General features: G+C 39.5%; 5 protein-coding genes and 1 non-coding gene across 6 annotated transcripts; 3 read left to right on the top strand and 3 right to left on the bottom strand.

The window, feature by feature from the left end:
- Positions 1–558: 558 nt before the first annotated feature.
- Positions 559–639, bottom strand: TRNAL-AAG. The gene has a single exon. It is a non-coding gene; the product is annotated as a tRNA-Leu (tRNA).
- A 104-nt stretch (positions 640–743) lies between these two features.
- Positions 744–2,227, top strand: LOC101303873. The gene is made up of 5 exons (XM_004310094.1): positions 744–1,088; positions 1,172–1,535; positions 1,621–1,691; positions 1,786–1,884; positions 1,998–2,227. The coding sequence occupies exons 1-5, from the start codon at positions 876–878 to the stop codon at positions 2,106–2,108; spliced, it is 858 nt and encodes a 285-aa protein (XP_004310142.1). The 5' UTR covers positions 744–875; the 3' UTR covers positions 2,109–2,227.
- A 303-nt stretch (positions 2,228–2,530) lies between these two features.
- LOC101291494 (E3 ubiquitin-protein ligase ORTHRUS 2-like) lies at positions 2,531–6,371 on the bottom strand. Its single transcript, XM_004310201.1, has 9 exons — positions 5,916–6,371; positions 4,419–4,957; positions 4,191–4,316; positions 3,926–4,028; positions 3,774–3,835; positions 3,577–3,679; positions 3,346–3,493; positions 3,038–3,255; positions 2,531–2,874 (listed from the first exon to the last, which is right to left on the bottom strand). The coding sequence occupies exons 1-9, from the start codon at positions 6,369–6,371 to the stop codon at positions 2,590–2,592; spliced, it is 2,040 nt and encodes a 679-aa protein (XP_004310249.1). The 3' UTR covers positions 2,531–2,589.
- Positions 6,372–12,049: 5,678 nt separating this feature from the next.
- LOC101291789 (glycine--tRNA ligase 1, mitochondrial-like) lies at positions 12,050–16,094 on the top strand. The gene is made up of 9 exons (XM_004310202.1): positions 12,050–12,649; positions 13,235–13,617; positions 13,745–13,862; positions 14,036–14,233; positions 14,319–14,549; positions 14,849–14,908; positions 14,990–15,070; positions 15,158–15,563; positions 15,667–16,094. Exons 1-9 carry the CDS (start codon positions 12,050–12,052, stop codon positions 15,897–15,899), a joined length of 2,310 nt encoding a protein of 769 aa, XP_004310250.1. The 3' UTR covers positions 15,900–16,094.
- Positions 16,095–16,435: 341 nt separating this feature from the next.
- LOC101304159 (cytochrome b-c1 complex subunit Rieske-3, mitochondrial-like) lies at positions 16,436–18,189 on the top strand. The gene is made up of 2 exons (XM_004310095.1): positions 16,436–16,702; positions 17,343–18,189. Exons 1-2 carry the CDS (start codon positions 16,507–16,509, stop codon positions 17,987–17,989), a joined length of 843 nt encoding a protein of 280 aa, XP_004310143.1. The 5' UTR covers positions 16,436–16,506; the 3' UTR covers positions 17,990–18,189.
- Positions 18,190–18,803: 614 nt separating this feature from the next.
- On the bottom strand, positions 18,804–22,052 carry LOC101304446 (random slug protein 5-like). The gene is made up of 6 exons (XM_004310096.1): positions 21,245–22,052; positions 20,518–20,770; positions 20,287–20,323; positions 19,930–20,035; positions 19,697–19,806; positions 18,804–19,222 (listed from the first exon to the last, which is right to left on the bottom strand). Exons 1-6 carry the CDS (start codon positions 21,389–21,391, stop codon positions 19,195–19,197), a joined length of 681 nt encoding a protein of 226 aa, XP_004310144.1. The 5' UTR covers positions 21,392–22,052; the 3' UTR covers positions 18,804–19,194.
- Positions 22,053–23,475: the final 1,423 nt, after the last annotated feature.

Here is a 23,475-nt window from a genome sequence, read left to right on the forward strand (position 1 = left end):
TTGTTTTGAGGGAAGTAAAATAAGGTAAATATGTAAGTTTGAACTCATGTAAGTATACCATCGAATGTGGTAGTTTAAAAGTCATAATATATGAGATTTTATTTGTAACCATCTCATTTTAATGTGTTGAATGCTTCTTTATGTTCTTGCTTCTTGGCTTCTTACGATGATGTATTATATTGCTAAACTGATAATGTAAATTTGGTCTAAAATTGTGTTTGGCTTGACAGTACAAATTAAATGACTTGTATTATGAGAAGAAACCCGATTTTGAAATCTATCAAAACTAAAACATGTTAGTTACAAATCTCCCAAGCGAAAATGGACCTAAGCCATCCTTTAAATTCTCACATATGAATTAGTAGCTAAGCAGGAAGACACCTAATTTCAAGACCGAACGAACTCAAAAGACACTTTTTTTTTCAAAGGCGAACTCGTAGACTTATTTTATTCAGGACAATACATTATGGACTGGGATAGTCGGCCCAAACATGAAAAGCCTAAAATTTGGCCCAAAGCTAGAGCAAAACAAAATGAAATATAAGAATAAAAAGACAATGTTGACAGTGGGATTTGAACCCACGCCCTTTCGGACCAGAACCTTAATCTGGCGCCTTAGACCAACTCGGCCATATCAACATTATTGAAGATGAACTGTGCAAATACTATTTATTCGCGTCAAAACACAGTTTCTCATAGAATTTTTTGGAACACAGCCACCTCTCGAACTGAATTGTGAACTTGCACTGCACTTGTAACATCCACACATCCAAACAGCACCAACACGATTTCTATTATCAACTAAAAACACCAAAATTATCACCGGGTTCAGTCGTTTCTGCTGAATTGAAGTTTTCTGTCTTCTGGGTCCGGCCATGGCTTCTCATATGCTTTACGCATCCATCATCACTTCTCATCCTTCATCAAACCTCACCAAGCTTCCAAGGCCTTCTTCTTCTTCATCACCCAGACTTCCAACTCGACTCAAGTCTTTCAAGTGCAAGGCTCAAAGCTCAAGCTCTCAGTCCCAGACTGTCTATCAGGGCATCTATGGCCCTTGGTCTGTTGACTCCACTGACGTTAAAGAGGTTTGATAACCAATCCCATTAAACCCAGATTGAGTTTTCCATCTTTATTGTTAAAACTGAATTTTTTTTTTTCGGTGTGGCAGGTCATTCTGTACAGGTCAGGATTAGTGACTGCTGCTACATCATTTGTAATTGCAGCTTCTACTGCCTTTTTGCCTGACAGTTTCTTAGCTAACGAGGTTATTAGGCCTAATCTTGATTACTTATATGCAATTGGAGCCGGTGGGTTGGGTTTGTCATTGGTTCTGATTCACATTTATGTGACTGAGATTAAGCGCACTTTGCAAGCATTTTGGGGGCTTGGTGTTGTTGGGTCTTTGGCTGCGTATATATGCTTGGCTCAACCAGCTGGAGAGGGCTTGGTTCAGTATGTGGTTGATAACCCCACTGCTGTTTGGTTTGTCGGTCCTTTGTTTGCAGCCCTCACAGGACTGGTTTTCAAGGAAGGTAATTGTGAAGGAATCAGAATAAGAAGTAGAATATTGCTTTGTTATCTGAGTAAACTCTAAATTGAGTATTGAGCTTATCTCAGGTCTTTGCTATGGAAAGTTGGAAGCTGGACTACTCACATTCATAATACCTATTGTTCTTCTTGGGCACCTGGTAAATTGCTCTTGCACATGTCTTGTTCAACTTGGTCACTTCTCTTATATTGTGTTTCATCGAGGCACTGATGAAGTTTGCATTTGAAATACAGAGTGGCTTGATGGATGATGGAGTGAAACTTTCTCTGCTAGGCTCATGGATGGCCCTGTTTGTATTATTTGCCGGAAGGAAGTTCACACAACCCATTAAGGTAGTCTTCTTATTGACTTGGTTGTGATGAAGATTCCTATTTAGTTTTTGTTACCATTTGAGATCAATGTGCAAAGCATTTGCTAATGAACTAAATGTGTTTTCACTTTCAAGGATGACATTGGTGACAAGTCTGTCTTCATATTCCAATCTTTGCCTGAAGATGAGAAGAAGGCCTTGGTTAAGAAACTTGAGCAACAGGAGTATAGTCAGAATCCTAATTAGTATGATGAGCCACAGTGACAGTTTAGTCTATAGTTCTACTGAACAAGAATTTTGTGCTAAACATACTGTACAAGCCTAGTGTAAAGCTAATTACGAAATATAGAATTGTTCTTCACATTCTTATGGTCTCTTGGTGCTTGGTTATTTTCAATTGATAGGAGCTAGAGATATTCACCCTACATATGAGATCATAAAATCTGCAAGACATTAATCTTGACATCAAATTGCGTCCTGAAATTTTATTACTTTGAGAAGCGAAACTATAAGCCAAGTAAAAAGCTTGCAACCATTTACAGAGCTGAAATGAAATGCATAAAATAGAGAAAACTTTGAGCTGCAGACCAGCTTTCTTATTGAAGACAGAGTAAAAATTTATAAACGGACTGATAGGCCAATTGGTGAAGAAAACTTGATAGGATGACCACGAGGAGAAACTTGATCATGAATCAATCAGACTGCCGCTGCCGCTGCCACTGCCATTTTACCTTTCTTGCTCCTCACTGCTACCCCAGCATACCACAATTTCGGTGTTGTTCGACATCTTTCGCTTACGAGTTGGTTTTTTCTCACAAGCTTGTTGCGGTGTAGTTTCGGTAGTCTCGGGTGCTGGTGAGATGCTTTCTTTGGCTTCATCCACAGTCTCTTTTCCAGCATTGTCAATTTCTCCCGATTCCTGAGCTTCTACTTCTTCATCTCTCTTTTCCTCTTCCATATCTTTCAATTTTTGCTGCATTTCTTCTATAGCATTCATAAGGTCCGTATTTACCTGTCAAATGAGGAATTTATACAATTAATCATATCTGCTTGTATCAACAGAATTGTAAAAAAAATTAACCATTTGAAGCTCAAATTTCATTTATCATTATCGACTCCATCAGTTAAAGTGATGAAACTCAGATTGACCTTCCGAACAAAGCAGCCAACCATACCTCTAGATTTTGGAGAAACTCAGCTATGTCAGTTGAACATAGCGGGCAATTCATGAGATTCTTCCGTGGTCGCAGTGTTCTTCTACCTTGGCAGGTCCTCTCTTTTATATGACTCATACCAGCAAAGGCACCTTCCAAGCAAGCTTTGCAGAAGTTATGAGCACATGGTGTCGTAACTGGGGAAGTCAAAACCTTTTTACATATATGGCAGCCAAACTCTGCATTTTTGTTCCGTACACATCAATAGACATAATGCATGATAGCAAAACAAGACATCACAAACATAATGCGCTCAGAAATTTATATACCAGTCCGAATCTCTTCTTCCATGTTCTGTCTCCGGCAATAAACTCTCTTCACTCTCACTTTCTTCCCGTCCTCTATAACCCCGCTATCCTTAACTCGTTGCTTGCTAGGTGGTGGAGGCTTTTTCCACATCCAGCACTCCTTCTCCTCCTGAGACACAGAAATAACATATTCAGCCACATTTATGAAAGGCAAAGCTATATCCTATTGAAGTAGCATAAAAACAATCTTACATCGTAGTCCCATGACGGAGATCCTTCTCTTTCTGTTATATCAGTTGCATCTTTCAACTCCTTGATAGCTGGTAGAGGCCTCGGACGGTCCCCAAGAACATCACTACAGAATGAGTTTCCAAGGGTTAATTAGTTGTGCACACAGAAACAGCAAGATTAATTTGAACGGCAGATGTTGAGAATTCATTATAACATACCATGTCCAAGGGGCAGGCTCATTTTCACACCTCACGAAAAGATATCTGCATACCTTGAAACCCTGCCAGAACAAAACTCTGTCACTAAACATATTGAGAGCCTAAGCCTAAATTTTGTAAATTATTTGATTGAATCATGAGTGATAGTTCACCTGGGCTCCCTTCTTCAGCCAACATTTCTCAATTCTGTAGATCCCATCGTATCGCAATCCTTTTTCTCTAGGCGCATATGATGACCTCTCGTCCTTGTGGGTTCTGCCCAAAAAGAATAACCAAAATAATTGAGAAAATGCTACCTATAGAACTATTACAGCGACACTGTAATCTATAATTCTATATCTGAGTCCATGCTTAGCTTTCATCAGCAGAAAAAGTATATACATGTATCGCATATGCCGCATATATAACAGAACTCACCTGACTACTCGCACGGGATAACCCATCCGGCAACTTATCCTCAGCGACTCATTCCTGTAAACAAACTTCTGGTCACTACTGTGCTCTTTATTCGTCCGCTTATTTCCTCCTAAATCTTTTCCACCGCTGTACACTCAGCCAAAGAATGAAATGAAACAAACAAGACCAGTACGTACAAGAAAACAGACCATGCATTAGCACATAGAAAAGGTTCTCATCATCCAATACCATCCGGTGTAAATGAACCACTCCCCGTGATCCTCATCGTCTTCGTAACCGCCGGACAGCACAATAGACTGAGCGCCATGATTACTCTGCCCGCAAATCCCAGCAACGGGGGCCCGATGAACGCCCCATTGCACGCATTCCAGTCGATTCTCCCATGTCCTCCCCACCAGTACACCCTCATTCCTCTCCGGGTCATGCTCGGCCGTTATGGGCCCGAAATGGTCCTTAGGAACCGTTACGAAGACTCTTCCGGCCGAGGCATTGGCATTTCCAGCCTTCTTAGCCCTCTCGGTTCTGAAAGCTCGGTCCGGACGGTCCTGGTTGTGAAGGTAATGGACCACGCGGCTTTGGCTGTCCCCTGCGACCTGGGTTCTGTCTACTATCGCCCTACGTATCGCCCTCACCAGAATCTCGTTGATTTTCAGATGCTCTGTAATCGTTCCGCGGCAATTTGCACATTGTAGTTTTCCTCCTTTTCGTTTGCATTCTGCAACGTGTTTGTTGTAGCATTTCAGGCAGAAATTATGGCCGCATGGTGTCTGTAAAACCAATTATCCCCAATACGTTATATCATATTCAATTCGGTCAACCGCTAATTTCCACTTCACAATTGAAATAATAATAATAATAATAATAATAATCCTTCCAAAATAATAATAATAATAATAATAATAATGACAAATTTGTGCGACAAAAGAAAGAAAAATGTATTTCCTATTGAATACCCACGTCAACAGATTTGGTAAAATATTTTTAGATTTTACAATTTCATTCTTGACTATCTTGTGAAAGGAGATTCGGACTCTTGACTCGATCTAAAATATTACTTTGATTTCTAACTAGTTTCATCTTGAGTTAATAACATGATCTGACATGTTATCTTTAATTTCGGTCAAGAAATGTAGAAGAATGAAGATATATAACATTTCAACAACTTCGTTATCAAATGTTATGTAAGAGGCTAACCGAAATCCATATTTAATATGATTGAATTTCTCATCGATTTCATCAATTGAGTTAACAACCGACAATTTATTTCAGATAAGGCTAGGGGATCTGGTTTGAACATCTTCATTCTCGAGTGTTTTTTAACAGAAAAATTGAACTTCTCAGTCCAATATATGATGTTCATTCAATTTCTAACCAGTTTCGTCACTTGAATTAACCACCTACAAATTATTTTAGGTATTGGTGAGGGGATTCGGTACAAGAAAATTTATTTGTACACCTTCATTCTCGAGTGTTCTTTAAAAGAAGAATCGAATTCCGGATCTAATTTAATGTTAATTCAATTTCTAACCGGTTTCATTACTCGAATCAACCACCAAACATTTTACTTTAGAATTAGGTCATTTATAAATGAATCGATGGGATCATGAAAATCTATAACAAATTCGATTAATCATAAAGCACAAATTAAGCCAAGAATTATCCAAACCAAAAATATAGTTGAATTAGAGAAGACATGTAGAATTGTGTAGAGGGTGGTGTACTAACCGTAACAGGTCTCTCAGGAATTCCCATGCAGATGGTGCAGCGAAACCTCCGCTTCAGTGCGTCGTCATTACCACCGTTCATCTTCGTCTCGTCATCGGACGGCACCGACGCTGTTTTGGACAGCAGCGCCTGTCGTTTCCTCGCCTTCTCGCTCTCCGTCAATGACTCGTCCGCCTCTAAAGCTTTAATCGCCGCAACCAGACCTCCGTCTCCTCCGATGTCACCGACAGAATTCACGTGACCAGACGACTCCTCAGCCGGAGCAGCACAGTCCGGACACTCCCAGTCCAGAGCCTCGGCCACAGTGTGGGGCTGGAAGGGGAGGCAGGACACGTGCCAGGGGGAGGTGCACGTCTTGCAGTGGAGAATCTCCTCCGGCGACGGCGTCTGCTTGCACATCATGCAAATGCCGTCGTTGCAGGGAAGAACGGGGACGGTGCCGCCGGCGTCAGCCATGTGAGGGAGGAGGAGGAGGTCGTGGATTTCGTGAGTTTGTGGGGCCAGCACGAAAATTGAGAGCAACAGAAGACTTGCTCTGTGTCTGTGAAAGTGATGGTGAAGATGTCAAAGGTGTGAGTGGCCTTTTATAGCGAAGGCAAGGTTTGAAAATGTTCGAGTTGTGTGGTTTGGATCGATTTGAGTTTTGGGAGTATTTGCATCTGCCTGGGTTTTGAGTCGGGCGATATATATTAGGAAAAATATCCAGGAAAATGTTCAAAGGTCACGCTCCAAAATTATAATGCATGACCAAAATGAGATGGCTACGAAGATGTTGTGATATTTTACCAAAACGGGAAGGATGCAGATGAGGAGAATGTGGTAGTTACCAACATGTTGTTTTTGGTATTTCAGCAGAAATCACGGGTGATTTTAGAGTTTATCGGTGTTTAACTTTCGAATTTTAGTGTTATATTGAATGAACCGTGAAATTAGGCTCGCATAATAGATGCTCAGTAATTTCGTTTGTTGTATTGTTCATTTAAGCCGTACAGTTAGATACGTCGACATTTTTTGTTTGTATATTTGTTTCTTCCCTTACACAACGGAATTATCTACATTAATTGGATAAGCTGTTATTTCACCGGTTTGTTTCTTCTTTTGCACCTTACTACGCGCTGACATTTTGTTTTATATTTGCTTCTTCTTGTTTAGTGTAATCATCTAAGTAAATTAGATGCGCCGTAACTGTGTTTTGTTTGTCATTTCCTAGTTTGAAAATAAGAACTTTTTTGGTAGCGCCACAATTTGGTTAGTTTGTTGATTTCGATCAAATAGTCAATGCAATACACCATTATGGCAAGAAAACAATAACCGTAAAGACGTAAGATTTCCACGAGCTTAATAGGGACTCTATGACAATTGTAATATTATGTAAGGGCATGGCATTTGGGATCGATGTAACGGCTGGGTAGCCGTTGTTTCTTACAGGCCGGATCAGGTTTAGGTTTACAAGGAAAAACTTTAAAATCATTACTTTTAAGTGAATTCGATACCAATGTCATATGATTTAGTTAATTTCAACCCGCTTTGGATAGGATCTGTATATACATATACACGCACACATATATATAATATTTGAGTACTAGTTAGAATTTGACTAGGTGTTTTAATAACATTCACTCATGTAAATTTAGTCATAATTAGATTTTCTTATTTATTTGAATAAATAGTCAACCTTTGTATTGATCAGACATAGAGTACACATAACGATTTAGTCCAGCGAGCGAGGATGATAAAAAAAACAATTACCTAAGTACAAACATCATTTACAACTATTAAGCCCATCGAGAAAATCCATCGCAATTCCCATGAAAATTCAGAGGCGCAAGACCACCATCATGATAGAGTAAAAAGCAAAGTAAAAATAAAAATCGAAACCCTCTTTGTGAGTGACAACCATGCCTAAGAAAAGGCTTAGCCCACCGGAAGCTTAGCTTAAGGATTCCAGTCATGTTTAGATATATGATAATTTTTTTTAAGGAGGGCGTCAATCCATTGATATAGTAAAAATTACATAGAGATAGCTCACCCAAATGACCATGACAAAATTGAATTACCCGTAGGGAGCCCTAATCGGCCTAAAGCCAAGATCTAACAATACAGAGGCAACCTAACATGTAATTAATACGAAATTAAATCAAAGAAACCCGAGGGCGATTTCCTAACGCTAGGATGACAAAGAAGGAACCGGAATGAAACCAAACACTTTCCCAACTGATTCAACCAACCATTAGCTTCTACTCGGATGCGCTCCCTTAGGAGTACATCGGACAACTAGTACAAAAGATGTGATGCATCCATCTGTAGCCATGAAGATTCCCGAAACCTGATCCTCATAAATCGGCCCAATCGATTTGGACTTATTCTTTCTTACAGGAGGACGACCTTTCGCACCTTCGCAGCACTGACGTGCTCCCCTGACTCACCAATCTCTGGCAAACTCACTTTCTTCCTTTTTCTAGCCTAATTCCGAGCATTCGGGAGCCATTTGCGCACCCCCAAAACTAGCTACCCATCAAAATTAGGAACACCTAGCCCAACAACTTCTTTAGACCCAACAAGGCCCATTCCACCTGCACTATACCCAGCCTAATCAACCTTGGATCTTTTAACCCGACTTTCAAACCGCTAGAGTTTCTCGCCGAAAATAGCAGAACCCTAACCATACCACTGTTTTCGCACCTTCGCAGTGGTGATTTGCTTCACCCCTGACTCTCTAATCTCTGGCAAGCTCACTTTCTTCCTATTCTAGCCTCATTCCGAGCATTTGATCGCCATTTGCGCACCCCCAAACTAACTGCCGCTCAAAATTAGAAACACCCAACCTAACAACTTCTTTAAGCCCAACAAGGCCTAGTCCACCTCCACTCAAACACAGGCCAGTCAACCTTGGCTCTAACAACCCGACTTTCAAACCGCTAGAGTTTCCCGTAGAAAATAGCGGAACCCTAACCACATCACTGGATGCCGCACTTTGTTTTGCCCCGACCTCTAGCATATTACCCACCGCCTCCGGTAGCTGCTCTAGAGACCAAGTAACCTCACGAGCCGTTGTTCCAACCGCCGCCTTCAACAACAAGGCTGACGTACCCGAGCGACCCTGATCCGACAGCAAACATCAACGCCACCTTTGGCTCAATCTTCGCTGTCTCCGGCATCACCATCAGAGCTTTGTCACACCTGTCGCCGCCGTGGTTGAAGAAACGACATGCCTTGCACAGCCGCAAACACTTCTCGAATTCGAGTTCGAGATCCACAGTCAAATCCAGCGAGAACAAGAAAGTTCTTCGCCTCAAAGCCCACCGTTTCACGTCGTGAACCAGTCGGATCCATGGTACATGAGCTTTCTGTCGCACCGCTGCCTTGTCAAGCCGGATGTAGGAACCCAATATATCGCCGATCCAGTTCAACACGTTCGCATTGGGCATGGCAATTCAAAGTCCTCTCATAGAAACCCAGACCTCTCGAGAATCCAACATCATCCTCCGCACATCGTCAACGCCATTTTAATCAGCCAAAAGCAGCGATGAGTTGTTGAAAAACCACGGGCCACCATGAAGGATCTAGTGTTTCTCATCCTGCTTCGCGTATCAGAACACAAGAATCCCACCCTTCCTTTCAAACACCAGATCGTAGCCATGGTCGTCGACAACATCGACGCCGATACTGCTTTCCTCGACAAAAGATAAAGATGACCACACTTAGAAGTTAACTCATTATATTCTTTTTATGGTTTAAAGTATATATTTAATTTCATTTCACTGTATACCTATTGGGTCAAGCCTATAATGGGCCTTTATGTGGGCCGAGTGAGGCTTGCGGGTCTCTGTCAGCTCTCTGTAGGCTCGTGAAATAATTCGCTATAAAGTTATTTGTTGATTCTTTCCTTTACCTCCACCCAATTTTTTTTTTCCTTTTCTGTTAATAAGAAAATATCAAAATGGATAGATGGAAAGTGGTATACAAAGGGAAGTTTAAGTACCTGGAAAAATACGAAAAAATGGAAACTAGTTTTACACAAACAGAAAAATAATCAAGCATCACCAAAAAAAATAATAATAATCGAAAACAAATCGACATAACTTTATACGTCTACAAACTATAAACCTGATATGCTCGACATTAGTTTAACATTAATCTATAAGTATAATCAGTTTTATCTTTCCAAATGTAGTTTAAAAGTTTGTTTTTTCTTATTCGTAATCGTTTTGTTGGTATTGTTTTTGTTACGTTCTCGGATTATCTTTAAGTGCCAAATGAAATTCGTAGTTAATTTGAGTGAACTAATTCAACTTCAGACAATCAGATCATATTGCAAATGAAAATAAGATTGCAATTCAGGTGATGACATGATCATATTTGATTGAAGTGACGAATACAGTTGAAGTTGACAATGTAAATGGATTATAAGATCAACAACGAGATTGCTTAACCTAGTTTGATTTCAATATGATTACAATCGTTTTGTTTTCATGTACGTGTACTGGTTTTCGTCGTTGTGTTGTTGTTTATATATTCTCAGGTTAGAGGTTCTAGATTTGTTAACATAAGCATATTTTAGTTTCAGATTGTACGTATTGGAAATTGATAAGAAACATACAATGAAATCAAATAAATTCAAATCGAACAAAGCCAAAATAAAAGTTGCAAACCTTAATATATGATGGAGTTGATCTCGAATGGTAAAATCGCAACGAGGCCTCGGTCCGCTACCTAGAAATGACTCGAATGCCACAAGAGAGGACGGCGAACGATTTCAGATACAAAATCAAACAACACGATCGTATAATACCCTAAGTAAGGGTAAAATAGGAAACTAGGAAAAGAGCCAAGACTAATTGTACAAAGGCCGAGAGCTCAGACCCAATTTTATCCTCTCATACGATTACAACAAAGTGAAGATATATAGGTTACATGTATCCTTAATTTCAATACACGAGACTTGTTTCCTTATTACGTTATACATGGATCGCACGTATGACTTGACGTAATCATAAATTATTCTCACCCCTCCGCACCGCTTGGGTTAACCTGAGACTTGCACTCATAGTTTTCTCTAGAGCTACAACTCCACACATCGTATAACTTTGTCTCATCATAAGGAAAATTACTAAATTCGACAATCACATTTTAAATCAACTATTAAAATTAAAACGTGAGAATGATGAACTGTGTAAAATCATCTAATTCAAAAGATAGTAAACACCCAATACCATTTAATCTAGCGGTATAGTCTCTCCTTAGTAAGTGAGAGACTGAGAGGTTGTGAGTTTAACTCACGTAATTGTAATATTTAAGCTGTTTACCTGATAAAATAAAAAAATTATCTCTCGTAATAGTAAAAAAAAATATTTATTAACACATCCCTAAATGCTAGATACACATATTTTTTTTATACAAATTATATAAGACTTTGTGGGTACGTAAAATCACCAAAAGAGACATTCATATCAAAAGTACAGAAAACTTAGTTGAAATAAAATATCTCGCTTAAGAGTTTTCTTCTTCTATACGAGAACAACGTATGTGAAGATACCAAACCCTATAATTTAAACCTCTATAAATTAATAACGTTGGGACTTGAAAAAAATATTATTTAATCGGGATTGTTAATTTATTGACGACAATTTTACTAATTCTTTATTTCAGGACTGACAAAAAATATTATATAATCAAGGTTATTAATTTATCAAGGTTTTACTATCGATAGTACAAATTGAAGTTTGAAATTTAGATTCTACTATTCATGCATGCTAGGTCGTTCAAACTGACACCAAACTAAAACTTGGGATGATGCTATATATATAATTCTCTCTTTTTTCTTTTTCTTTTTTTGAATAAATTGAGTAACAGATCTAAAAAAGTATGTGTATTTAATAAATGGATTGTGTATTTAGTGAGGGTATTGTAGAAAGGTTGGGTATGTGTATCTAATAGAATGTTAAAATAATAAAGTCAATAGGTGATGTATTAAAAATAAGACGTGTATCTAATAATTAGAGATGTGTTAATAAAATTTATCTAATAAAAAATAAAAAAAATAAAAAATCGCTCGTCGGCACGAATTATGCGCCACGCACCTGACTGAGTGGACTCTGATTAGTGGTGGGTCGATACCGCGTTTGTCCAAAACGATGTCGTTTGTACCGTACGGTAAAGATCCTCAATCCTCAAACGACGACGTTTGTGGGTTTAACACCCTCTTTGAAACCCTACAACACAAGTCATTCTCGCTATCCTCCACTCTTCGCATGCGCATCCTCAATTTCCTAACCTCATCGATTCCACTTGGCCACGCTCTCTTCACTCGCCTCACTCCTTCCTCGCCGTCCCTCTCTCTCCTCCGCCGCTTCACATCAACCATGGCCGCCGAGGATAATCTCCGCCAAGCCCTCTCCGCTAAGCTCTCGGAGGTCGAGAGCCAGGGCAACCAGGTCCGCGCTCTCAAGCAATCCGGCGCCGCCAAGCCCGAGCTCGACGCCGCCATTGAGGCCTTGAACGCGCTCAAGCTCGAGAAGGCGACGATCGAGAAGGACCTCCAGGCAACCATCAGCGGCGGCGACGGCGGTGGCTCCTTGAACAAGGAGGCGTTACGTCAGGCTGTGGTGAACACTCTGGAGCGCCGTTTGTTTTATATTCCGTCTTTTAAGATCTACGGCGGCGTTGCGGGTCTGTATGACTACGGTCCTCCTGGCTGCGCCGTCAAGTCCAATGTCCTAGGGTTTTGGCGTCAGGTACTGTTCTTCTCTGAAATCCTGCTTGCAAATTTGTGATTAGTAGCTGTCACTTGAATTGTTGTGAACTGAATTGGCTTTTGATGGAGCTCTACCCTTGCAATTCAAGCTCTTCATCGAAGTCATTATATTGCTAATACTTGATTTGAGCATTCGAATGAAGAATGAGTTCATGTTTTACAATGGATTGAGGAAAAGCAAATTTTTATTACTTTGATAAGAGTCTTTCATTACTAAATGCTAGTCTTTCGTTACTAGATGCTAGTGGTTACTTGTTTGGTGAATTCTAATCATGTTGCCTTTTGTGATGATTCTGTCGTGCTACTTTGATATGGATTCCTGTATTTGGTTCTGGTCATGCTTTTGAGAAGATATTTGTTGCTTTGTGTGATGAAATTGAAACAATTAAACTACAAAGAGAACTAGATAGAGATCAGATGCATTTTCTTTCCTCCAAATCTCATGTCTTAGTTTGCTCGTAACTTGGTTTTTGCTCCTACCTGTATTTGTTATCTTGATGTCATTGTGAAATTTACCCTCACTGGCAATTGAAACTTATGAATAGCATGTTGATTCATTTTGCAGCATTTTGTACTTGAAGAGAACATGCTGGAAGTTGACTGCCCGTGTGTCACACCTGAGGTCGTGTTGAAAGCATCTGGTCACGTAGACAAATTCACCGATCTTATGGTCAAGGATGAGGAATCTGGGACTTGCTACAGAGCTGATCACCTTCTCAAGGATTACTGTAAAGATAAGCTTGAAAAGGACCTCAGAATTACCTCAGAGATGGCAATGGAGTTGAAGGAAGTACTTTCAAAATTAGATGTCCTCTCTGCTGAAGAGCTGGGTCAATGTATTAAGAAATATGGTATTACAGCCCCTGACACAAAGAATCCTCTCTCGGATCCTTATCCGTTCAACCTGATGTTTCAAACATCAATTGGTCCTTCTGGTGTGAGCACTGGGTGAGTATTTAATAACTCATGAATTATATTATTCTTCCTCTATTTATGTAATTAGTTCCCTACATGATGTATGAAAGCTTCCCTTTTCCATTAATTATAGTTTCTTATAATGTATATGATGTTGCAGGTATATGCGTCCGGAAACTGCTCAAGGGATTTTTGTGAATTTCAGGGACTTGTACTATTACAATGGGAACAAGCTCCCTTTTGCTGCAGCCCAAATTGGGCAGGCTTTCAGAAATGAGGTCATACTTTTTTTCTTTTGATTTTGTGATACTGCTTTCCTTGTGGGCAGATATTTGTTTATATATAAAAATGGTTTGTAATTTGCGGATTCTCCTACTAGCCAGTAGTTCTATGTTTGTTCTTGTTGCTCAGATTCTGCTTTTTGTGGACTCATATTTTATTCCTGATGCAGATATCACCTCGCCAAGGTCTTTTGAGAGTCCGTGAGTTTACTCTGGCAGAGATTGAGCACTTCGTTGACCCCGAAGACAAGTCTCACCCAAAATTCTCTGATGTTGCACATTTGGAGTTTCTGATGTTCCCAAGGGACGAACAGAAGCCTGGCCAGTCTGCAAGGGTAATATCCCTACGTGAAGCCGTTTCTTCTAAGGTTGGTTTTTCTCTCATTTTACCTTACCTTGGTTTTGGTCTTCTCGCTGTTTTATTGACATTGTTGTTTTTTTAATGTCTTGTAGGATTCAAAAGTTGTCGACAACGAAACCCTTGGCTACTTTATTGGGAGAGTATACCTCTTCCTCACTAGTCTGGGTATTGACAAGAACCGGTTAAGGTTCCGGCAGCACCTGGCAAATGAAATGGCTCATTATGCCCAGGACTGTTGGGATGCTGAGATTGAGACGTCATACGGCTGGATTGAGTGCGTTGGCATTGCAGATAGATCTGCATACGACTTGAAGGCTCATTCGGTAAGGACGTGTTAACTATTGTTAATGGATTTTAACAACTAAAGTATATGTTTGCAATAAAAAAGTTAAACATGCAGTGCTCTTAGGATTGAAAATCATGAAAGCAATTGTTATTGTTTTTGTTTATTTAATACTTGTCTGGTTCAGTGGTTTTTTGAATTTGTAACTCTAATTTCACTTTTTAGAATAAATTCATATACCCTCAAAATAGAAGATTACATTTACAGCATAAACTGTTCCTTTGAGGGTTGATGTGATATGTATATGCTTATTGTTTTTTGTTCTTTGTTTCATGGCAGGAGAAAAGTAGAGTTGATCTTGAGGCACAGGAAAAGTATTCTGAACCAAGAGAAGTTGAGGTAACTGCTATTTCATCATGTGAACCGCACTGTGTTTAGTAAACAAACTTTTTCATTAATGATTTGTTTTTATAATTTCAGAAATTGGTTATTTCTCCTGTGAAGAAAGCGATCGGTCTTGCTTTCAAGGGGGACCAAAAGAAAGTACTTGAAGCTTTGGAGGTGAATTCACACTACTGATTTGTCATTTCATGACTTGATTGAATGTGAGGTTTTGTGTTTATGCAATTATTGCCTCGTGCATTTCAGGCCATGAAAGAAGAAGAAGCTTTGAAAATGAAAACAGATTTAGCATCAAAAGGGGAGGTGGAGTTTTATGTATGCACTCTGGGGAAAACCGTTACTGTTAATTCAAGTATGGTAACAATCTCAAAAGAGAAAAAGAAAGAACACCAGAGAGTTTTCACGCCCTCGGTAATTGAACCATCTTTTGGTATTGGTCGGATAATCTACTGCCTCTATGAGCACTCATACTACATGAGGCCAAGTAAAGATGGGAATGAACAGTTTAACGTGTTCCGGTTCCCCCCTCTTGTGGCACCCATCAAGTGTACAGTTTTCCCGTTGGTTCAGAAGCAAGAGTACGAGGAAGTTTCGAAAGTCATTTCAAAGTCATTGACCGCATCTGGGATATCACATAAAATTGATATTACAGGTATGTGAAATTAAGCCATCTTATGCTCGTAGTAGGAGTTAATGGGATACTGACCTTAATTGGTTATGAGTTTGTCAATTGTTTGATTTTGGATTTTCCTCAGGTACCTCCATTGGGAAGCGATACGCCCGAACTGATGAACTTGGTGTACCATTTGCTATTACCGTTGATTCCACTTCTTCCGTAACAATCCGCGAAAGAGATAGCAAGGACCAAATCCGGGTTGATGTCAGTGAAGCAGCATCTGTTGTCAAGGATATAGCCGAGGGGGTGAGGACATGGGCAGATGTGTGGTCGACTTTCCCACACCATTCTTCTGGTTCAGCAGACGAGTAGATTTTGGGTTAATAAAAAACCATCATAATCAACATAAGCTGTAGCTTTTCCTTTATTGAGTCTGGAATTTTGTTACAGTACAAAGCATACTTGATACATACTGGTTCTTAAATTTGTGCGCCAGTGTCTATTGTCATTTTGTTTTACTTTTACCATTGCTTTACAAAGTTGTGCAACAACGAAGCATTCCTCTTGAGAATCTGCCAGACTTGGGCGATCTATGCAGCAAATCAAGTTATCTTAGGTAATGAGGTTATGTTAGGCAGTCCAGCCAGTTTTATTACACGATATGTAAGGTTCATGTTTCATGCGACTCCCGGACCTCGGTTCGTACACTTGTGGTGGTCGGAGTTTAACATGGCGTGTTAAGTACAACTCACCCTGAGAAAAAGAAAATGAAAATGAAAATGAAAATGAAAAAAATAAAATAAAAGCTCACCTCACTCTATTATTTGGGTAATTACCCGTAAAATTTTGCTGAGAGGTAATAAAACGCTGTCGTATCATAGGAACGAGCTTTCCCCTTAAATGCTGGAGTCGGACTTTGCGAACAAATAGAAGAGCTTTTTCGGGTGTGCGCGAGGACTAAAACGATTAGAAGAACGAGATGCTGAGAGTCGCCGGAAAAAGGCTTTCATCCTCTGTGGGCGGCGCGTGGAGGTCGTCGCAGGCAGCCCCAGCTTTCCTCTCTCGATCTCATCATCCACTTTCCTTCAACAACGACAAGTCCTCCTCCTCCGATATCCCTTCCAGATCCCCCATTCACTCTCTCCTCAATTCCCAATCCCCATTTCTCATCAGAGGTCAGCCCCCCTAGGGTTTGCTTACATGTATTATATTTGTTCTCGATTCTGGATCCATTTGTTTTCAGTTTGGTATTGGCTTTGATTTGTAACCCTAGCTCCAATTTTCTATTGCTAAATATAAATCACCAGGGTATGCTTGAAATTTGGCTTCAAATGTCTCTTTAGGTTTATTAGCTTCAATGATGCTTACAATTGAAAAGAAAGGACTGAAGTCGTTTCTTTGTAATTAAGCTTTTGTTTGTTTTTATCTATTGCCTCGAATATGCAATCAATCTTATTATGTGTCAGTTGTGGTTAATTTCACTAGCTCAGTCGATACGACAAGCGCCAGGTGCTATGGTGCATTGCATTGTGTTAAATGTTAGCTGTTGTTTGGAACAAATAATGACAGTCGCTTTGTCTGCGGTCTGTTGATTATTTGTTTGTATTCGGTCTTCTAAAACTTTGTTTTTGTGGCTAGGTGGGTTAGAACTTTAGTAAGGTTTTGTTATCTTCCTTCGAGCGTAGAAATGCCTTTGCCAAATACGCCTGTCTTGTTAGCAGTGGAATCAAACAATGTTATGTCTCTCTTCGGTTTATAATTGAAAAGTATGTGCATGGAGTTGGTAGCTTATGGAACTTTGATTTCTCTCTACAGGATTTTCCTCTGACGCCCTTGCTCCTGGTCATGATGTTGGTAGTATGATCTCAGACGTCCCGGCTACTGTGGCAGCAGTGAAGAATCCTTCTTCAAAGATTGTATATGATGAGTACAACCATGAGAGATACCCACCTGGTGATCCCAGCAAGCGTGCATTTGCTTATTTTGTCTTGACCGGTGGAAGGTTTGTGTATGCGTCCTTGATCCGACTTCTGGTCCTGAAATTTGTTCTGAGCATGTCTGCCAGCAAAGATGTCCTTGCTCTTGCTTCCCTTGAGGTTGACGTATCCAGCATTGAGCCTGGCACTACTGTTACTGTCAAGTGGAGGGGGAAGCCAGTTTTTATTAGGCGTAGAACTGAAGACGACATCAAGTTGGCTAATAGTATTGATGTTCAGTCTCTTCGTGATCCTCAACAGGACGCAGAGAGGGTTAAGGATCCAGAATGGCTGATTGTTGTTGGGGTCTGCACTCACTTAGGGTGCATCCCCTTGCCAAATGCTGGTGACTTTGGCGGATGGTTTTGTCCATGCCATGGTTCGCACTATGATATTTCTGGTAGGATCCGTAAGGGGCCTGCACCCTACAATCTTGAGGTACCTACTTACAGTTTTTTGACAGAGAACAAGTTGCTCATTGGCTGAGAGTTGCTGGGCAGTGTTTCTGAAATTTACATGAGGTCTCATTATTCATAGTTCCTTTACATCAGGGAAAAAGTGATGTTTGCAACCTTAAATTGTTCTTTTTGTCTATTTCAGTTATGATTTATACTTGAATTTTGTACCTCGTCTGTACTGGATTGAGTTCAGATGTTCGAATAACAAAAACAAATTTTTGTTGACCATGTTTGGTGTTTATGGTATCTAGTCATTCAATTGAGTTAGTTTCATATACTGTTTGCTTTTCATCAGAGATTGTTGATTTGCTTGTAGATCGACTGGTTTGGGGTTTCCTTAAGCCTTACTGTAGGTCATGTTAATATTGGCTTTTGATAGAGGAAAAATCTTTAGCTTTTTGCATGTAAGGACCAAAGTAATGTTCTTTAATACGCATAGCCTGTATACAAAGGCATAGGAACAGACTTCTTTCCCAACTGAGATATGTAAGGCCCTGGAGTCTTAGAATACATAAAACTATGCAAGCTGATTTTCATTTTAATTTGAATTTGCTCTTCAGCACATTCTGTGGAGAAGGTCAATACTGAAAGCAACAAAATGTCTTTGGATGCTTGTCACCGGTTAAGCAACTTGCAAATTTGTAAGCAAGCGGCAAAAATGTCTTCAACATTTGAATTGAATTGATAAACAATCCCGGTCACTTAAAGAAAAGCTGTTGATAATTGACCCTCGCTACCTGATGGAATATGTGTACTCAAATTAGACTGAAACGCAAATTCCTCTTGCAAGAGTTTTAACATCTGCATCAGCTTGGATCATATTCAAAGCCTAATAATAGAGAGACATTCAAGAAGTTTTATCGGAAAATATTGTGTAAAAACAAGAGGGCATAAGCCTTGATCCGTAGCAATAAATCATCATGGTAATACAATATATGACCCTTTCACGTGGCAGATATCCAAAGGGTTAAGAATGAGGAATCTGTTATCAGGTAGAGGATACTAGTAATGGAACATAAACTAGAAAATGGAACTTCTACTTTGTTTCTGAATGAAGAAGTCCTGCATAGGAACTAATGAGAGTTTGCTTCTATATGTATTCGTCTTTCATCAATATCACTGCACGAGATGTAAAGGTATTCCGTTAGCAATCTTGGATTGGAACTAATGGCAATTTTCCGCCGTATGCATCAGGCAGCTGGCTCTCATCAATATCACCAAGTAATGTGGAGTTCAGCTTTTTGTTCTCGACAAAAATGATCTGCAAGGATATATGGTAAAAGACCTGATGAGTTGAACTAAGCTGAAAGACGATAGTAACAATTACCATGTATATATAATTCTATGTACTTCTTTTGTTCATTCTAGATTAACTCATATAACTAATAACAAAATGTTTCAAGTCATGCCATAGTCACTATATCATGATATATCTTTCCTCCCACTATCCCTACTTACATCAACCTTATTTCCAGACCATCTTCACACATTCAAATCTTGGCCATCCCTTAACTGCTTTAGCTGAAGAGAGATTTACCTCCTGTTTTCCTGGCCTAAATGTATGATGGCTCTCTTTTTAACTTATTTAAATCTTAGCAGTCAGTATCCTATCAATCTGAAGAGTTTTCCCCAGTTGTATAGGTTGGGAATTGTGCAGTGTCTCCATTCAATTTCAATATGGCAGCAAATATGCGAATGGGAATGATCATGTAGTTCCTAATACAAAGTACTTCACCTTTTTTTGGTTTTGTCATCGATAAACGGGTAAACCATCTTCCAAGCAGTCATGAATAGGTAAGGTGCATGGACGATGAATAACTTGCCAAGCCTCTCCGGATAGCAATCCTGTCCAATTTACCAATATCCGTTATTTTCTTATCTGTGAGATTAAATGTTCATATATTACCTAACCAATTAATGAAATCATCTGGCATCTTATTTGATGAAAGGGAGCAAGCAACATCGAACCTGTAAGATCGTTAGAGCAGCTAAGTATCCACGAACGTCACTATTGACATAGCCCCATCCTTCGAGATCTGCAATGGATAAAAACTTTTCCTGCCCTGCTGGCATTCTGAAAGATAAATGCAACATGGTGAATATCATGGAGCTGTCACCTGGGAGATAAACTGGATAAAGATTCGAACCTAATCTCAGCCATATTAACTTCAGCACACAATTTCTTGAATAATTCTAAAACATCAGTAACCCCTTTCCTTTTTTTCTTTTGGTGGTTACCTCTTCACATATCTGATTGACCTGACTGAACTACAAATAATGATGTGTGAGTACCAATGCCATATTTACAAATAGTGAGTGACTTACCTGGCACATATCTTTTCAAGAGTGTAGACTACAAACCCTGCAAAGGAAAGGAACAAAATTATAGCTGAATGCAAATGAGAAGGTTAACTGAATGCAAGTTTTAACATTTGATACTCTCGTATCAAAGCCACATTATATGCAGGTCTTAAAAATACTGCATATTTCCCTCAATGCCGTAATTTCTTGGTTTCTTATGAAAACAAAGTTCTCAGAGGACCTAAAGGCACATACGTTTAAACTCCTCTAGCTTCGTGTGTTTATGCCTCCCACCATAGACAACAACAATGGGGCGCCCCTTCTTGTCCACACCTTGCATAAACAGCTTGTTATGTGCTAGTTCTCTTGGAATCTCTGACTCTGAGATTGAACCATTTGGCATAAATGCTTTCCTCCAACTCAGGTACTTGAGGAATAGGTTAGAAGCCTTCTCGATGTCCTGATCACGAGCCCGTAGAAATCTCCGGATCATGAAATCATCCACTTCCTGCCCACAGGCATAATGCACACAGAAGGAAGTATATCAAGTTATCAACAATGTGAGCAATCAATATACATCCAAGTCCTTACTGTGAACTGTATGCAGTATCTTTTCATTAAACACTAATTTCATTTCACTTAAGTAGTGGACTGATGAATTGTATATAATAAAATTATAATTTTATCAACATTCCCCACTGACAAGTCACCATTACATTCTATATCTATTGGCAAATTGAGCTCAAACCAATTAAGAAAAGAACCCACTTTCGTTTCCTTCCAACCCAATTAACCATATAATAAGCTGAATCACAGTCAAAGCTCTAAACTTTAAGCAATAATAGCAGTAATGGATACAGTGATCAACCAAATTCAGCATCATCAAAATTAATTCTTTAACTTGACTTAAATCTCACAACAAGATTTTGAACAAACACAAAAGTAGCAAAAACAAAAAGAGGAAAGAGAATCAAGTTTCAACCTTGGAGGAGGGATCTTCTCTTTCCACAAGGGCTCTCATGATACCCACTTTGCTCTTCTCAATCTCATTGCTTTCCAAACCCTGTTGCTCTTCCACACCCTCATTTGCTTCCACACCAATCACACTATCTTTCTCATTTGATCCCATTCTTCCTTTCTGATCAAAGCTCCCTTCTTTTTCTTCCCCACAAAAAACCCAGCTTCCAAATTCTTGTTGAATATGAAGAAAGTGAAAGATGTGGATGACTTTAAATGCAAGCAGTTGAAGGAAAAGGGAGACTTAAGAGATGGATGAGCTGGGTTGCCGACCCATTGAAATTAACGCCTCTGGGAAGTTAGGAGTGACCATCCGTTAAAGGCAAACACAGAGTCGTCGTCATCGTTTAATGTCGCTTTTGAAAGACTTGAATGTGATTCATATCTTCAACTCCAAACTCCATTATTGACTAGTATTTTACCAAAACTAGTGAAAACTCCATCATTGACTGTTCCTTCTCCTCCGTTTCTAGATTGATCAAAAACTTGGGCTGACTCAAAATCCTTGGGCCTGTAAAGAGTTGGAGCATAATAACATAGGGCCCTTATTTTGAAATGAAGTGTTGTTATCTTTGGTTTCAGTTCAACAAGTTCCCCTAACCTTACTTGGAATTCCGTGAGTTTGAAACACACCAAATTGAGCTGAACGTGTTGTGTTGTAGCTTGCTTTTGCATGTTTTGTTCAAAACTATTTATGTACCGTTTAGTTCTTAGATTTCAAAATCAGTCCTTATGACATGAACCTTCAACCTTCAAGTGTGCCGAATCGAACCACTTTCAACTTTTTATCTTAAATAGATAGAACGAATTCCGACACTTGAAAGATCACGCACTCAATTTTTAAATAATATTTTTTATCATTAGATTTACATCCAAAGATGTTGATTATGATTCTCTTGGTTAGTAACTCACCAAGTAAACACTATTGTGGTTACCAATGGGTCATCAAATTACCCTACCTAAGCAACCGTGTTAAGAAGAAAATTGTGCAGAAGCGGCAAATCATTCTCACACACATATGTCCAATAGTGTTAACAGTGACACTCTTTCCACCAGGGTGGAGAACAAGTATAATGTTTCCACCAGGTGGAGAACAAGTATAATGATTTAATACAAAATGACTCTACATTAGTGTATTATGGTTCTATTGCTTATAATCAAATGATGACTTTTTACTTTTCTAATATGAAATAGGAGTAGGCTAGAATACACCTGGAGTAATCGAGCCGGACGTCACCGTCCAAGCCGACCGTCAAGCCGGGTAAAAAATGGAAAAAGTGACTGAGGGGCAGGGTTGTCAATTCTGTGGTAAAAGGACGCAGAAACGAGGAGAAATAAGGAGATGAAAGGGAGGGTTTAGAGGCACAATATGAGATCGAATGAGAGGTGAGGCGAGAGAAAAGAGTCTATATCAGGTTGAGGGTTGAAACCCAGCAACACAACTTCGTAGGCTGAATACAAGTTTGGATCGGCGAATCTCCGGGATTTCAGGTATTACTCTTACCACTCTTATTTCTTTATGCGTTGATTCAAGTTTGGATCAACACATCTGGGTTCAAGTTTGTGGCTTCTGTGAGTCTAGCTTAGTCTTTGCTTCCGCTTTAATTCTCTCTAGATTTCAATTCAGTTTATCAATTTCCCCCAATTTCAAAAACCCTAGCCTCAGAACTCTAAGTCCAGTCGTTTCAATTCAACCCACGCACTCATCAGATCGCAGTATTGGTCATCGTTTCTGGCATCATCGGCGCGACTTCCTAGCTTTGGGTTTTTGAAGCGCACTAGACTAGGTTTTTTATGGTTTTGATTGATGATCTAGCTTTGATTGTGATTGTTGGATGAGGACTTTGTGTGGAATTGTTGATCAACTATGGGTCTGGGTTTCTGATAGTTGAGGCTTATCGGAGAGTTGATTGTGTTTCCTTAGCTGGTAAACCAAAGGTTTCTTTTTCTGTGTTCTTGTTTGTGTGGACTGTCTGAAAGAATAATCTTTCTAAAAGAGATTACCATCTTTTGTTTAATAAAGACAGTATATTATGATCTTTCTAAAAGAGAAAACTGTGAATGAATAATCTCTTAGCTTATATAATGTCTTCTCCCATATAATCTCCTTGTTCCTTTTTTTGAATGGCATGTCTATCAGATTCAGGTTTGTATAAGCTTGCTTTTGCATCAGCATCTGTTGAGGTTGGATTGAAA

Source organism: Fragaria vesca, unplaced genomic scaffold, assembly GCF_000184155.1.
Source record: "Fragaria vesca subsp. vesca unplaced genomic scaffold, FraVesHawaii_1.0 scf0513160_u, whole genome shotgun sequence".
NCBI lineage: Eukaryota > Viridiplantae > Streptophyta > Magnoliopsida > Rosales > Rosaceae > Fragaria > Fragaria vesca.